Source organism: Porites lutea, chromosome 10 (genome assembly GCF_958299795.1).
Source record: "Porites lutea chromosome 10, jaPorLute2.1, whole genome shotgun sequence".
In the NCBI taxonomy this organism is placed as follows: Eukaryota; Metazoa; Cnidaria; class Anthozoa; order Scleractinia; family Poritidae; genus Porites; species Porites lutea.
Window position 1 is genome coordinate 31,075,165 of NC_133210.1, and position 11,999 is coordinate 31,087,163.

Sequence of the window (11,999 nt, forward strand, 5' to 3'; positions counted from 1 at the left end):
TGCTCTCTGGGGTGCTAAAAAAGAGTTAACACTTTTTCGCTGAACATCTGGCATTTTTTGCTCCCCTTCGTTGACAAACTTCCCGCAACTTTCTTTCATGGCTGCAACCAGTTCGCAAGTTATTGCAAGACACAAGTTCACTTATCCCGTTGGAGACATTTACGATGGCGAATGGAACGACGCAGGAAAAAAACACGGCGTCGGTAGTCTGACCTTAGTCGACGGTACGAAGTACATGGGTCAGTTTCAGAACGGTCTTTGCCACGGCCATGGAGTTGCAAATTTCCCCGATGGTTCGAAGTTTGAGGGCGAATTTGAAAACGGCAAGTACAGCGGTTTCGGTACGTTTACTCGAAGCGATGGTATGCGGTTTGAGGGAAGATTTCAAAATGGAAGAGTTGATGGTCAAGGTCTTATAACATTTCCAGATGGAACACACGGAAGACCTCGACAAGAAGGGTATTTCATGGGCACAGAACTTGTTGAAAGACAGCGAGTGATCGACTCTGTTACGAAAGCGCAACAGGCGACGAAGACTGCTAGAAGCATCAAGTTTTGAGAAGAACCTGTTGATACAATCTCTGAGACATTACGCATATGACTTATATTCGTAACATTTATATTTATGTATTTTATTTTAACTCCAGATGGCTGAGGAAAAACAGGCGCACCATCATGTTAAACATATTCCAACTTTTTTTAATTCAGAATGTTGATTTTTGTAGAGAGGGGGTATTTCTAGAATTTTCGACAGAGCTATGGGCATTACAATTATTAACCATTATTACTAAGCCCTACTTTTGGTCAAGCGTGAATAAATAATCTGTCCACAACGGCCGCCTTGAAGAGAGAAGTAGGAGACTACTGTATTTTTTTAGGGGGGTGGGGGGTGGGGATGGGTTGGTATGGTGTGACAACATAGGGAGGAGAAATGTGAAGTATTTTTATTTCATAAAACTTCTCTTATAAACTACATCAATAAAGACAAAAACCGAGGGCTCAGGACAAAAATTTTAAAAAACCAAAGTGAATGAGATGAAGTGGATATGTAACCGTAAGAAAACAGCCCAGATCTGGGTAGTGCTTCTGATTGGTTGAAATAAATTTCCCATGCGGCACAACCAATCAGAAGCACTACCCAGGTCTGGGTAGTGACGCGTTATCAGTATGGAATTTCTGTGCTTGTTTCTCAGACGTCATTTGGTGGGGAAACGAGTGGTAGTGTCACCAAATGTCGGCTGTTTTCTCAGGCTGGTGGGTATGTTGTGGTTTAATTTTATCCTTGACTTATGATGATTTGTCCTCAACTTATTAACACACATAGCAACATCCCAAATTAAAGGAAAACAGAATTTAAACCAAGTATAGAATTAAACCACAACAAATACCTTGTACTGTACATTGTTCGTTTGAAAGGCGTTTAGAGAGGTTATTTTGGCCACTGGGATGTGCTTCACTGGCAAATTCAATGGCAAAGGGGTGACTTTTGTAGAGAAGGAGATGTATTGGGTGGGGAGCGAAAACAAGGGGTGGGGGAAGCAGGTAAGGATGGACAATCTGAGAGTCACCAAAACTGAAGAAAAGTTCCTATTCAAGATGGACAGCACTAAGGTAGTACACCACACAAAATAACAACACCCTTTGACTGTGATAACTTTTATTTCTTCATTAACCAGTCAAGAATGTTAACCTTTCTGCTAAGATACCCTAAATCCACACTTAGAGTGGGTTACAGTTACTTCATCATCAAGCCGATTCTCCAACAGTAGGGACTTTAAGATCCAACAACGCGAATGGCAACGAGAACGTCGCTTAAAAAATGAATTTCCGTTCCTTCAGTCTTTATAGAGATTACTGGGTACGTTTGTTGGGGAATTACTTGCTTGCATGTATGTGTTCTTTTAGTGGAGGGGGTGGGGAAGCAATATTATAAGAACCTCGGTTGGTGCTAACAGAGGATAAACTGATTTGATCAAGTCAGTTCAACAAAAGAGAAAAACATCACTACAAGCCATAAGTAAGAATCCTTTCATAAATTGGCCCTCTACAGTAAGAACAAGTTTCCAGAAAAGATGTGCACTTGAAACAAGTAATCTGATGACGGCAAGGAATGACCACACAGTTTGGTTTCTCAAGAGTACAGATGATGCAGTTATCCTTTTGAAACCACATTTCCTCGATCTCCTTTGCAGTGGACTTTAATATCTCTGCAACAGATTCACTGCTAACTTCCTGAGAAGCTAAAACAATCTGTGACAGTTTCTCAAACTTTGCAGCAAGCCTTCTTCGCAGAACATCACTCTTGTCAGCTAGAACACTCATTTGACGAGAATGCGATTTCTGTTTGTTACTTGCATCTTCCTTTGCAGCTGTGAGTTTTTCTTGGATGAAGATTTTGTCTCTTTTAAGATCCGTGATTGTGTTTGAGAGCTCAGCCATTTCTTGGTGTAATTTTTGAATTGAAATCTTCCACCTTTCACTCATTTCTTCTTCAATGTTGACAAGATTGACTTGTTGGGCAGCCACTTCTTTTTCCAGAGAGGAAATTTTGGACTGTAGTTTCCGCAGTTCTTGAGCATGTGTTTTGTCCTTTTGGAGGAGTTTTTCATTCAGAACATCTCTTTCTTCCTGAAATAAAGGTGAAAGAAAGGAAAATTAATCAAATACTCCCTAACAAGTTTTTAACCACTGTAGCCTGCTCTGGGTTTGAACCAATGACCTGTCTCACATGGAAGTCAGGCACCCTTCAACTGAGTCAAATGCTGGGTGGTGGTTTCGGAAAATTATGTATCTATACCATTGACAAGTACTTGTGAAGCTCTCTAAGTTCATTTCCCTTGGGGAACAGGAAAAGTGCCCAGAACTGCAGTCTAAGGAAAGTCCAAACAGCTTTCTATTATTGGAATGCTTATAGTAGACTAAGCTGTCTGCATTCACATTGTCCATGAAAAATATTTTTGAGTTGAAAAAGACGTTGAGCAGTTAACTCTAAACAACTTTGTAATCTACTAGTGAGGCAACCCCGCCAAGGGGATGGTTACTCTCTTATATAAGCCATATGTGGTCTGGAATCAGGTATGCTTTTAAGGGAACTATGGAAGTGTATGAAGGTACTTGTCATTTCAATTCCAAATGAATAACAAAGAAAAAGTAAATTATGCAAATTTGAAATGGATTTTAAGAAATCTTTTTGTCGGCATTCTAATCTAAGTAGTGATGACATACTGTCTTAGAGACCATGTCCGAAAGCAGGTATATATATGTGGATTTTAGAGGCCAGGGTCTGAAAACAGTTGTGGACAATGACATTTTTTGGTTTGAAAGAGTTGAATCAGGATTTGAAGAACCGGATGGTGCATCAAAACAAAGAATTACCAGGAGTTTCGCCTGGGGTCAACCTGGTAAACCTACCAGCAACATTATTTCTCTGTCCCTCAGCACTGAATGGTCCACTGCTTTTTCTGTAGACGAGTGTTTTTCATGAAAACTGCTACAAAATGGAGGGTTCAGCTTGCAAACTTGAGTTGATAAAGATGCGACAAGTCTGATTATGTTATGATTGCTGTGATCAGATGATGTTTTGCCAGCTGAAGGATTAAAAAAATATGTATATATGTAAGTCTGATAACTATTAATAACATTATAGCTGATTGCTAAGGGGGTTGGGAATGCTTTCACAAGTGTTTTGACTCCTTGAATTATTTAAGTAAAGAATCTTCAAAACCTCTGAGTAGGTTGAGTGGGTACTCGCCTAGCGGTGTTTTCCAAGAAGGGAGCATGGTTAGGGTGCAGGAGATAGAACAGGAAAGGACAAGCAGGCTGCAGGGAGGAGTACATAAAAATAACAGGACAGCTTTTAAACCTGGAAGGCAATACTGTAAATTGGAAACAGCTCTCAGAGGTAGAAGAAGCTGATCTAAGGTTGCAGGAACTACCAGGTTACTGGAAATGGAAACTGTATACAGTGTTGCAGTCTCACTCCTCCTCATCCATCAAGGACTCGTGGATACAGGAACCAATGAGGGGGGCCAGGTGTGCATATGACTGGGATACAGGAAGAAACAGTGACAGTATAATATATAGTGCAGGAAGGATTTAACAGGTAGGTGGAGGGGAGGGAGGGGATTTGTGTTAGGGAAATGCCCCCTGCACAGGTTTCTATGTTTAAATTTTACGTTGAATTAATTCACCATTTAAGTTAGGTTGGAGAGTTAAAATCTTTGCCGCAATCAAAGCTTCTCTACACAGACAGCTGTCACCTCTCCTACAGTTTTCTCCACCATAATGTTCTATTTTCTCTCTCAATAAACCTCTTGGAATCTCAAAATGATTGGAGTCCGTCAAGACAATAGCATTCCCACTGGCTTCAGAGATATCCATAGATCCCATTTTAAATTCTGGAATGCAAATTTGTACCAGCTTTTCAATATGCTTGAGGGTACTGACTTCGTCTTGCGTCAAGTCCGCATAAGGAACAATAACAGATTTCTTCATTGAGCTCCTTGACAAAATGGATTCCACTGGTTCTACTGCCCCTGATTTATACAGTATGTTAATTAATGCCTCATTGCATAAAACCAATTTTTGATGAATTTCTCGTTTGATCTCATCCAGCAATTCAGTAGATATTGAGTTTGAAACAGGATATGTCATACTTCCATGAATGGCAAAGAACTGCTGAGCCACAAGTAAGGCAGATTTATCTGTTAGATAGAAGTTTGCATGTCGCACATCTGAGGTGTTGTTTTCTTCTAAGAGACTGTAGTATAATGGAATCAAATCTGGTCTTTGCTCAATTGCATGCACCCACATACTACTTACTTGGTGATCAATATCACTGAGGTGCACGACAGCTCTTCGATCTCTGTCGATCTTAAGATGGGAGAAGTCTACCCCTGATGAAAGACCATCCTTTGAGAGGTCTGACACCCAAACACCTTTGACATACAGTTGACCCTTGTAACGATCACCAATAAGCAAGGTGCCAATCTCTGACTTGACATAATCTGATGGTGGGCAGAGGAAAAGGAACCGCTCCAGATAAACTTTCCAATCTTTGAGACAAAGAGGACGAACAGTTACACAAGTGTCTTGCAGACCAAGGTCGTCATCACCATCGTCATCATCATCATCATCATCAAATCCTTTACTCCGATCCTTTACAAAAACAGTCAGAACCTCTTCGTTAAAAGTGTCATCGCACGACAGGCCAAACTTCCAGCGATCTCTACTGGTTTCCATGGAAACAGATCTCCCCTCCCTCACTAAGGCAAGAGCACCAACTTTCAGGCCTTCACCAAACTGACCAATCACTTCTTTGCTTGAAGCTTTCTTCGAAAATCCTAGAAGCAAGACCTTCCTCATAAGCTCAGTGTTGTAGTTTACCAGGATAAGTTTTTTGCGAAAGGGAGAATACACTATTTTACCCAGTACCACGTTTCGTTGCTGCTGGTCCCGTGTACTTTCGAACGTTCGATCAAACTCGCCATTGACAGATTCAAAATCATCTGAACTGCTATTTAACTTCGTCATTCCTTCATAAAAGAAAGAGTTTCTTGCTGTTGTGAGAACTGCTTTATACACTAACGAATCGCCCTGTTTGCAAGACAGGAAAGCAACCGAGGATCTTGGCAACATTTCCGTTCTGCAATCAAGCTGCATTTTCTCCAGTGAAGAAAACACTCCATCGTGCCAGTTTTGTACAAGCTCACGGATTCCTTCCCACGTTTTCCACGAAGGTGCATATTGAGAAGTAAGACTAAGACTCACAGACTTTTTCGAAGTTAAATTGCCGGCCATTCCCCACGGCCAAAATTCCTCTTTTGCGCTGCATGATGGGTAAGTGGCAAAGGTTGTGATGACATCATATCTAAATCGGCCTGATGAGGTAATACCCTCAAAATTGTTTCTTTTTATATAATTGCTATTTACTTATTTTTTGGTAACAAAAAATGCAAACCCAGATTCTGTATTCGAGGAGTTTCCAGTGGCTACTTATTTCACCGCTTTTAACCCCATCAAAGCAAAATATTCTTTTCACTCAATCAGCTGTTTGTGGTGGAAACTTTCAGTAGAGGAAGGGGGTTTAATTAGTTACAGCTGGTACACGCAGTACACTCTAGAGGAGCAGGTTGAGACTGGAGGCGAATCAATTCTCAAGATGTGGGGGATATGTTTGGTGACCAGGAGTCAAGACGGTCAGACTTTGAGGCATTGATGGGGGTGCCTTCCAATCTCCTTCTTGGGCCTAGTTAGCGGGGGCCCTGGTAGCAACGTTGGGTGCATCCTAGCCAGATTATCTAAGTGTGTTAGGTTAGTATTGATGGGTGCCTTATTTTAGAAACTGACTGGAATGAATTAAAGTGACAATGCTCTGAAAGTCAGATCTTTTTAATTCTCAAATATCTAACAATACATTATAATAAATTAATGATGGAAAAAGCCTCTCTTTATAAACAAAGGCAATGGAAATGCTTTTAATATTAGAGCACCAAAAACCAATGAAGAGTACTATTTTTCAGCTATTTTGTTGGGAGAAAATGACAACCTTTTTTCCTGAAAAAAGATTCGTTAAAACCTTGTTTATGCATTTCGTAACACTAATCCAACCAGCTAGACGCTCATTCTATTTTTTTTGAAACTCCTGAAACGATAAATGAGTGTATGTTCTGGCAGGCTCAGCAAACAAATTCAAATGAAACTTTCAACAATAAATATTCATAAGCACGTCTGTAAAGAAGAGCTGGCCTGTCTTTATCACACAATAGCTGCATAAATAATTATTTATTATTATTTGTCATTGTTAATTATTATTGATTAAAATAGTATTATCATTATTAATATTATTATTATTGATTAATAATATTGTTATTATTGATTATTACTGGTTATTAATAATAATCAAAATAAGTTTAAAAGATCAAGACTGCACATAAAAAGATGTTTTTCTTGTGTGGGACAACCCTTTCAAAGGGGGATTAATTCAAACTGCTAAAAACCAATGTTTGAACTAACCAGGAGCCCATATATTTTAGAGTGGGTGACACTCAGGTTATTCATTAGGCATCGGAGATCGGAGAATTCTCCGATTACTATGCTGAATTCTCTGGCTAACATTTGGTAGCCCATCACTATTTTTATTCAGACATGGAGCCTCTTACAAAATATTCTCCTGTGATATTACATCTTTCTGCTGCAGTACTGCTAAGTGGAATTCTTAATGAAAACCCTGTGACCCTTGACGATTCCAAGAAATTAAGGCCGTCTCTCCCCATTTTTCATTTTCAATTTCACATTCTTTACTTCCCACGTAAGCTTAGCCTGTTCCACGCTCCAAGATAGTGGTGAAAATTCTTTCAGTAAAAAGTAAATGCGAAAAATGCGTGCAGGCTGGGGAAGGCCACCACCCCCTTTCCCAAGTCGCGCACGTCTTATTTTCGCTTTGCTGAAAAAATTCAGGCTTGCCAGGATTCGATTCCTGACATACTAGGCAGTGGCAGATCCAGACCTTCAGATAAGGGGGGGGAACGGTCATCCAGACCCTGAGATAAGGGGGGGTGGTCTCCAAAAAAATTTTTTCGGCCTTTTGGGCCTCAGTTGGTCTAGACCCGCCACTTCTAGGTGCGATACCAGTGTAGCACTCTAACCAGTTGAGCTAGAAAGCCAGCGGAGAGCTGGTCATAAAATGGTTGGTAATATACCTGGTAAAGGTGAAGAAGAAGTAATGAATATATGAATATTTCATACACTTGAACCACAGAATGAAGAAATTACTGTAAGGGAGATCCTCACAGCTTAAGTCGTGACTTATGCGGTTGGAAAAAGAAAGGCCTGGAAAATTCAGGCTTGCCAGGAATGCAAGTTGCCTCTTAGAAGGCTTGACTGGTTACCATAGAAACCCTAGAAAAAATAGTTTAAACTTATAACAGTAGGGATGAAGTCTCCAAATTCAACAAAGTCAGCTATAATAATATTAAACTTGTGACACTTGGTTCCGCACAGTGCCTTCAGCCACCCAGTGATGTGACAGTTGCACTTCATGGCACACACATCTTTTAAAGTACTTGTCATATTCTGAAACACGGTTGACGTCTGAGGTGTAAGGACAGCTTGCGTCACTTGAAAGGCATCTTCAGAAAAGGTGCTCACGGCGCATTGTTTGTTAAGAAATTCCATCAAGAGTTTTCTGTCCGCCGTGTTTGGCCAGGGGGAGCAGATTAAATGGGGAGGCCAAAAGCAGGGGTAGGCATCGATCACGCCATAATCGTGATATATAATAATCACTTTTTCTTCATTGCCCCACATTTCTTGTAGCGTCACGTCTGGACCGTCTTCCCCCGGAGCGCGAAATATTTCACTGAATGAAGCGAGTAAAGTATCGGCTAGCATCTCATGTGCCGCCGGATCCATGTTGTAAAAATGATTAAAGTCCAGAATGACAATTTCTTTAGGATGTTTTTCCACGAACCTGTTTATTTCTGCCAAAACTTCTTCGATTGTCCAGCCGTACAGACCGTGAAGAATTCGGATCTGTTTATCCTGGGCTCTGTACGCAACTCGCAGATCCAAATAGCGGATTCCTGACAAAAGCTGTTCGTAGATTGACATAGACTGCGTAACGGACCAACTATGGACTACAGACTTTGCCACTTTTCCGAAAACGCTTCCCAGCATTTGAATCGTGGGAGATTCATCGGGGCCAATCTCCATGTCTTGATCGAGAAAAAATGTAGCGGAGTCATGCGATCCTGGTATCACAAGATCTTTTAAAGGGCATAGTTGTTTCTCATTTGGTAGATTTTCCATCCAGCGCGAATAATCATTGTCCTCCATAGCGCCAACTCTGAGAATTTCGAACGAATCATCGCGGACAGCGGAACTTTTTGCTTTTGTGCTTTTCGCCATACTGTTTTTGTAGACAAACTGCTTTCTAGGGAAGGGTGGGGGTTGTTTTCTGTGGACTCCAGTCCCCTCTCCTTTTGATCATATATATTTAAATTCTGTCTTACGTATACATTTTAAAACGTTTTAATGTAGAGCCTCGGGTTAAAAAAAAAAAGATGAAATTGCCGCGTATGAGTCAGCAGTGATTTGGGGAGGAATTAGACTAGAACTTGTTATACATTGAAATGCTACGCCGTCATTTTTGTCTCGTCACGCAACGCTCCCTAACTAGCAAGCAACCGCATCAGAGCCAAAAATACGTTAAGAAAAAGAAAAAGGTGCGCAAGGCGTCATATCCTGAAATTGAAATGAAATGAAATGAAACGAAATCTTAAAAAAATGAAATAAATAAGATTTGATTCTTGCAGATTTCAGTGAGGCAGGCAATTTTTTTCTGTTGTCACATGAAATGTTTTTTGAAGTTCATTCCATCGACAAAAACACAGCGACACAGGGCGCCCATCAATGATGGGCTCCTAGCGGCAACCTTTCCATTAAGACTTGGTACACATGACAAAAAAGTCAATATCAAACATGACTCAACATGAAAGATCATTACCTTCGGGTAACTTAATGGTTTTTAATGGTTTCAAATCTCTGCACAAGTATAGGCAAAATAGAACTGGAGGTGGGGTAGGGCTTTATATTTCAAACGATCTAGAGTTCAAACTTCGAGAAGATTTGTCCCTCCATAATGTTGATACTGTAGAATCACTGTTCATTGAATTAATAAGACCTCGAGAAAAAAATATAATTGTTGGTATTGTTTACAGACCGCCAAATCATAGACTCGACGATTTCTTGTCTACAAACAATGAGTTGTTAGGTAATATCTCTAGAGAAAACAAAATATGCTTCCTAATGGGGGACTTTAATATTAATTTAATTAACTACCAAAATCACCACCTCACAGGCCAATTCTTAGATGGAATGTACTCTAATATGTTTTTTCCTTTGATTACGCGTCCCTCGAGAATTACTTCACATACTGCTACGTTAATAGATAATATTTTTTCGAACAACTTTTTTGAACGTTCGAGAAGCGGCTTATTATTTACTGACATTTCAGATCATCTACCCGTCTTCTCATTTCATTCAGATAACGTTAACACGTCGGTAAATCGATGTCGACAAGACCCCTTCTTTATTAGAGATAAGAATCCGAATAATATTCCTACTTTTGTTGAAAAACTAGAAGCTGTTGATTGGTCTTCGATTAAAACTTGTGATGAGCCAGATATTGCGTACAAACGCTTTCATGAAATGTATACAAAGATTTATAACGATTGCTTCCCTCTCAAGAAGGCGACTAGAAAGCAGAGGCGCTTTAAAAAACCGTGGTTAACGAAAGCTCTTCTTAAATCAATTAAAACAAAGAATAAACTTTACAAAAAATATCTTCAAGTTCCAACAGTCGACAATTGTTCACTCTACAAAAGATATAAGAACAAATTGAATCACACCTTGCGCTTGGCTAAGCGTCGGTATTATGAAAAGAAATTGGAAGATGCTAAATCAAATACACATGCGACCTGGAAAATTTTAAACGAAGTTTTAAACAGAAAAAAGCCAAGGCCTCAATTAAATACAATATTTAAGTCAGACGGTCAGGAGATTTCTGATCCAGTGGAAGTAGCAAATAGGTTTTGTAGCTACTTCTCTAGTATTGGTCCCAACCTCGCAAAGAAGATGCAGCCTCCTCCTTGTTCACATAAAGATTTTCTATCTGGATCATTTCGAGAGTCAATCTTTTTTAGCCCAACAACAGAGGATGAAATTATTACCATTGCTCAATCTTTTGCTTCCGGGAAAGCGGCTGGATACGATAATATTCCAATGTCTATAATTAAGGAATCCATTCAAATCATTTCGGGACCTCTGGCTCACATTATGAATTTATCGATCGCTCATGGCGTTGTACCAGATCAAATGAAAATAGCTCGTGTGGTACCACTGTTTAAAGCTGATGACCAGTCACTATTCACCAACTATAGGCCTGTCTCGGTTCTACCAAGCTTTTCAAAATTTCTAGAGAGAATCATCTATAATCGCTTGTATGATTATTTAACTAATTTACATATTCTCTGTGATAACCAGTTCGGCTTCAGGAAAAACCACTCTACGACGCTTGCCTTGATTGATTTGCATGAAAAAATTTCATCTGCTATTGATCATGGTGAATTAGCGGTTGGTGTCTTTTTAGATCTCTCGAAAGCTTTCGATACAGTCAATCATTCCATCTTATTTGATAAACTTGAACACTATGGCATACGTGGCTTGGCTCTCAAATGGATTAAGAGCTATTTTTCCAACAGACTTCAATTTGTAGAATACAATGGTTATGTTTCGTATCGTGCTAATATCATGTGTGGCGTTCCCCAAGGTTCAATACTAGGGCCTTTGTTTTTTCTGCTCTACATCAACGATATAATCAACACGTCAACAATATTACAACTGATATTATTTGCTGATGATACAAACGTATTTGTGTCTCACAAGGATAAAGACTGCCTTACTAATATACTGAACGCTGAGCTAAATAAGTTGTCAATATGGTTTAGAGCTAACAGGCTTTCATTAAACTTGAAAAAAACCAAATTCATTGTATTTAAACCATCTCAAAAGCGTACAAATCAAACTATTCAACTTTTAATTAATAATCAAAAAATTGATCAAGTAAAAGAAACAGTTTTCTTGGGAGTAATCATGGATGAAAATTTAAATTGGAAATCTGAAATCTCACATGTCGCCAATAAAGTTTCTAAATGCACAGGAATTATTCGTAAATCCAGTTTCTATTTATCCACGAAAACCTTACGAACACTATATTTTTCTCTAGTCTATCCATACCTTTTTTATTGCAACTTAGTTTGGGCCTCTACTTACAGAACTAACCTTATTCGTCTTGAGATTTTACAGAAACGAGTGATCAGAACTATAGCTAAAACAACTTTCGATGCACATACTGATCCAATCTTTCAAAATCTTGGTATCTTAAAATTTCATGATATATACTTAATACAACTAGGCTTATTCATGTACTCCTATCAAAACCA

The 11,999-nt window shown here is 39.3% G+C and overlaps 3 protein-coding genes across 3 annotated transcripts; 1 reads left to right on the forward strand and 2 right to left on the reverse strand.

Annotated features, from left to right (window-relative positions):
- The first annotated feature begins 97 nt into the window (after window positions 1-97).
- Window positions 98-559, forward strand: LOC140949753 (MORN repeat-containing protein 4 homolog). The gene has a single exon (XM_073398892.1). The coding sequence runs from the start codon at window positions 98-100 to the stop codon at window positions 557-559; it is 462 nt and encodes a 153-aa protein (XP_073254993.1).
- A 1,089-nt stretch (window positions 560-1,648) lies between these two features.
- LOC140950653 (uncharacterized) lies at window positions 1,649-5,806 on the reverse strand. The gene is made up of 3 exons (XM_073399903.1): window positions 4,191-5,806; window positions 3,412-3,587; window positions 1,649-2,628 (listed from the first exon to the last, which is right to left on the reverse strand). The coding sequence occupies exons 1-3, from the start codon at window positions 5,797-5,799 to the stop codon at window positions 2,005-2,007; spliced, it is 2,409 nt and encodes an 802-aa protein (XP_073256004.1). The 5' UTR covers window positions 5,800-5,806; the 3' UTR covers window positions 1,649-2,004.
- A 1,766-nt stretch (window positions 5,807-7,572) lies between these two features.
- LOC140950150 (PI-PLC X domain-containing protein 3-like) lies at window positions 7,573-8,993 on the reverse strand. Its single transcript, XM_073399336.1, has one exon. The coding sequence runs from the start codon at window positions 8,902-8,904 to the stop codon at window positions 7,900-7,902; it is 1,005 nt and encodes a 334-aa protein (XP_073255437.1). The 5' UTR covers window positions 8,905-8,993; the 3' UTR covers window positions 7,573-7,899.
- Window positions 8,994-11,999: the final 3,006 nt, after the last annotated feature.

What these genes read in the sequence shown, in the direction of transcription:
- LOC140949753 (XM_073398892.1), top strand. Translation starts at nt 98, where the DNA reads ATGGCTGCAACCAGTTCGCAAGTTATTGCAAGACACAAGTTCACTTAT.
- LOC140950653 (XM_073399903.1), bottom strand. Translation starts at nt 5,799, where the DNA reads ATGGCCGGCAATTTAACTTCGAAAAAGTCTGTGAGTCTTAGTCTTACT. An exon ending in TCTCCAACCTAACTTAAATG is followed by an intron (nt 3,588 to 4,190) that starts GTGAATTAATTC and finishes TTAATCCTTCAG; the next exon opens with CTGGCAAAACATCATCTGAT. An exon ending in ACAGAGAAATAATGTTGCTG is followed by an intron (nt 2,629 to 3,411) that starts GTAGGTTTACCA and finishes CCTTTATTTCAG; the next exon opens with GAAGAAAGAGATGTTCTGAA.
- LOC140950150 (XM_073399336.1), bottom strand. Translation starts at nt 8,904, where the DNA reads ATGGCGAAAAGCACAAAAGCAAAAAGTTCCGCTGTCCGCGATGATTCG.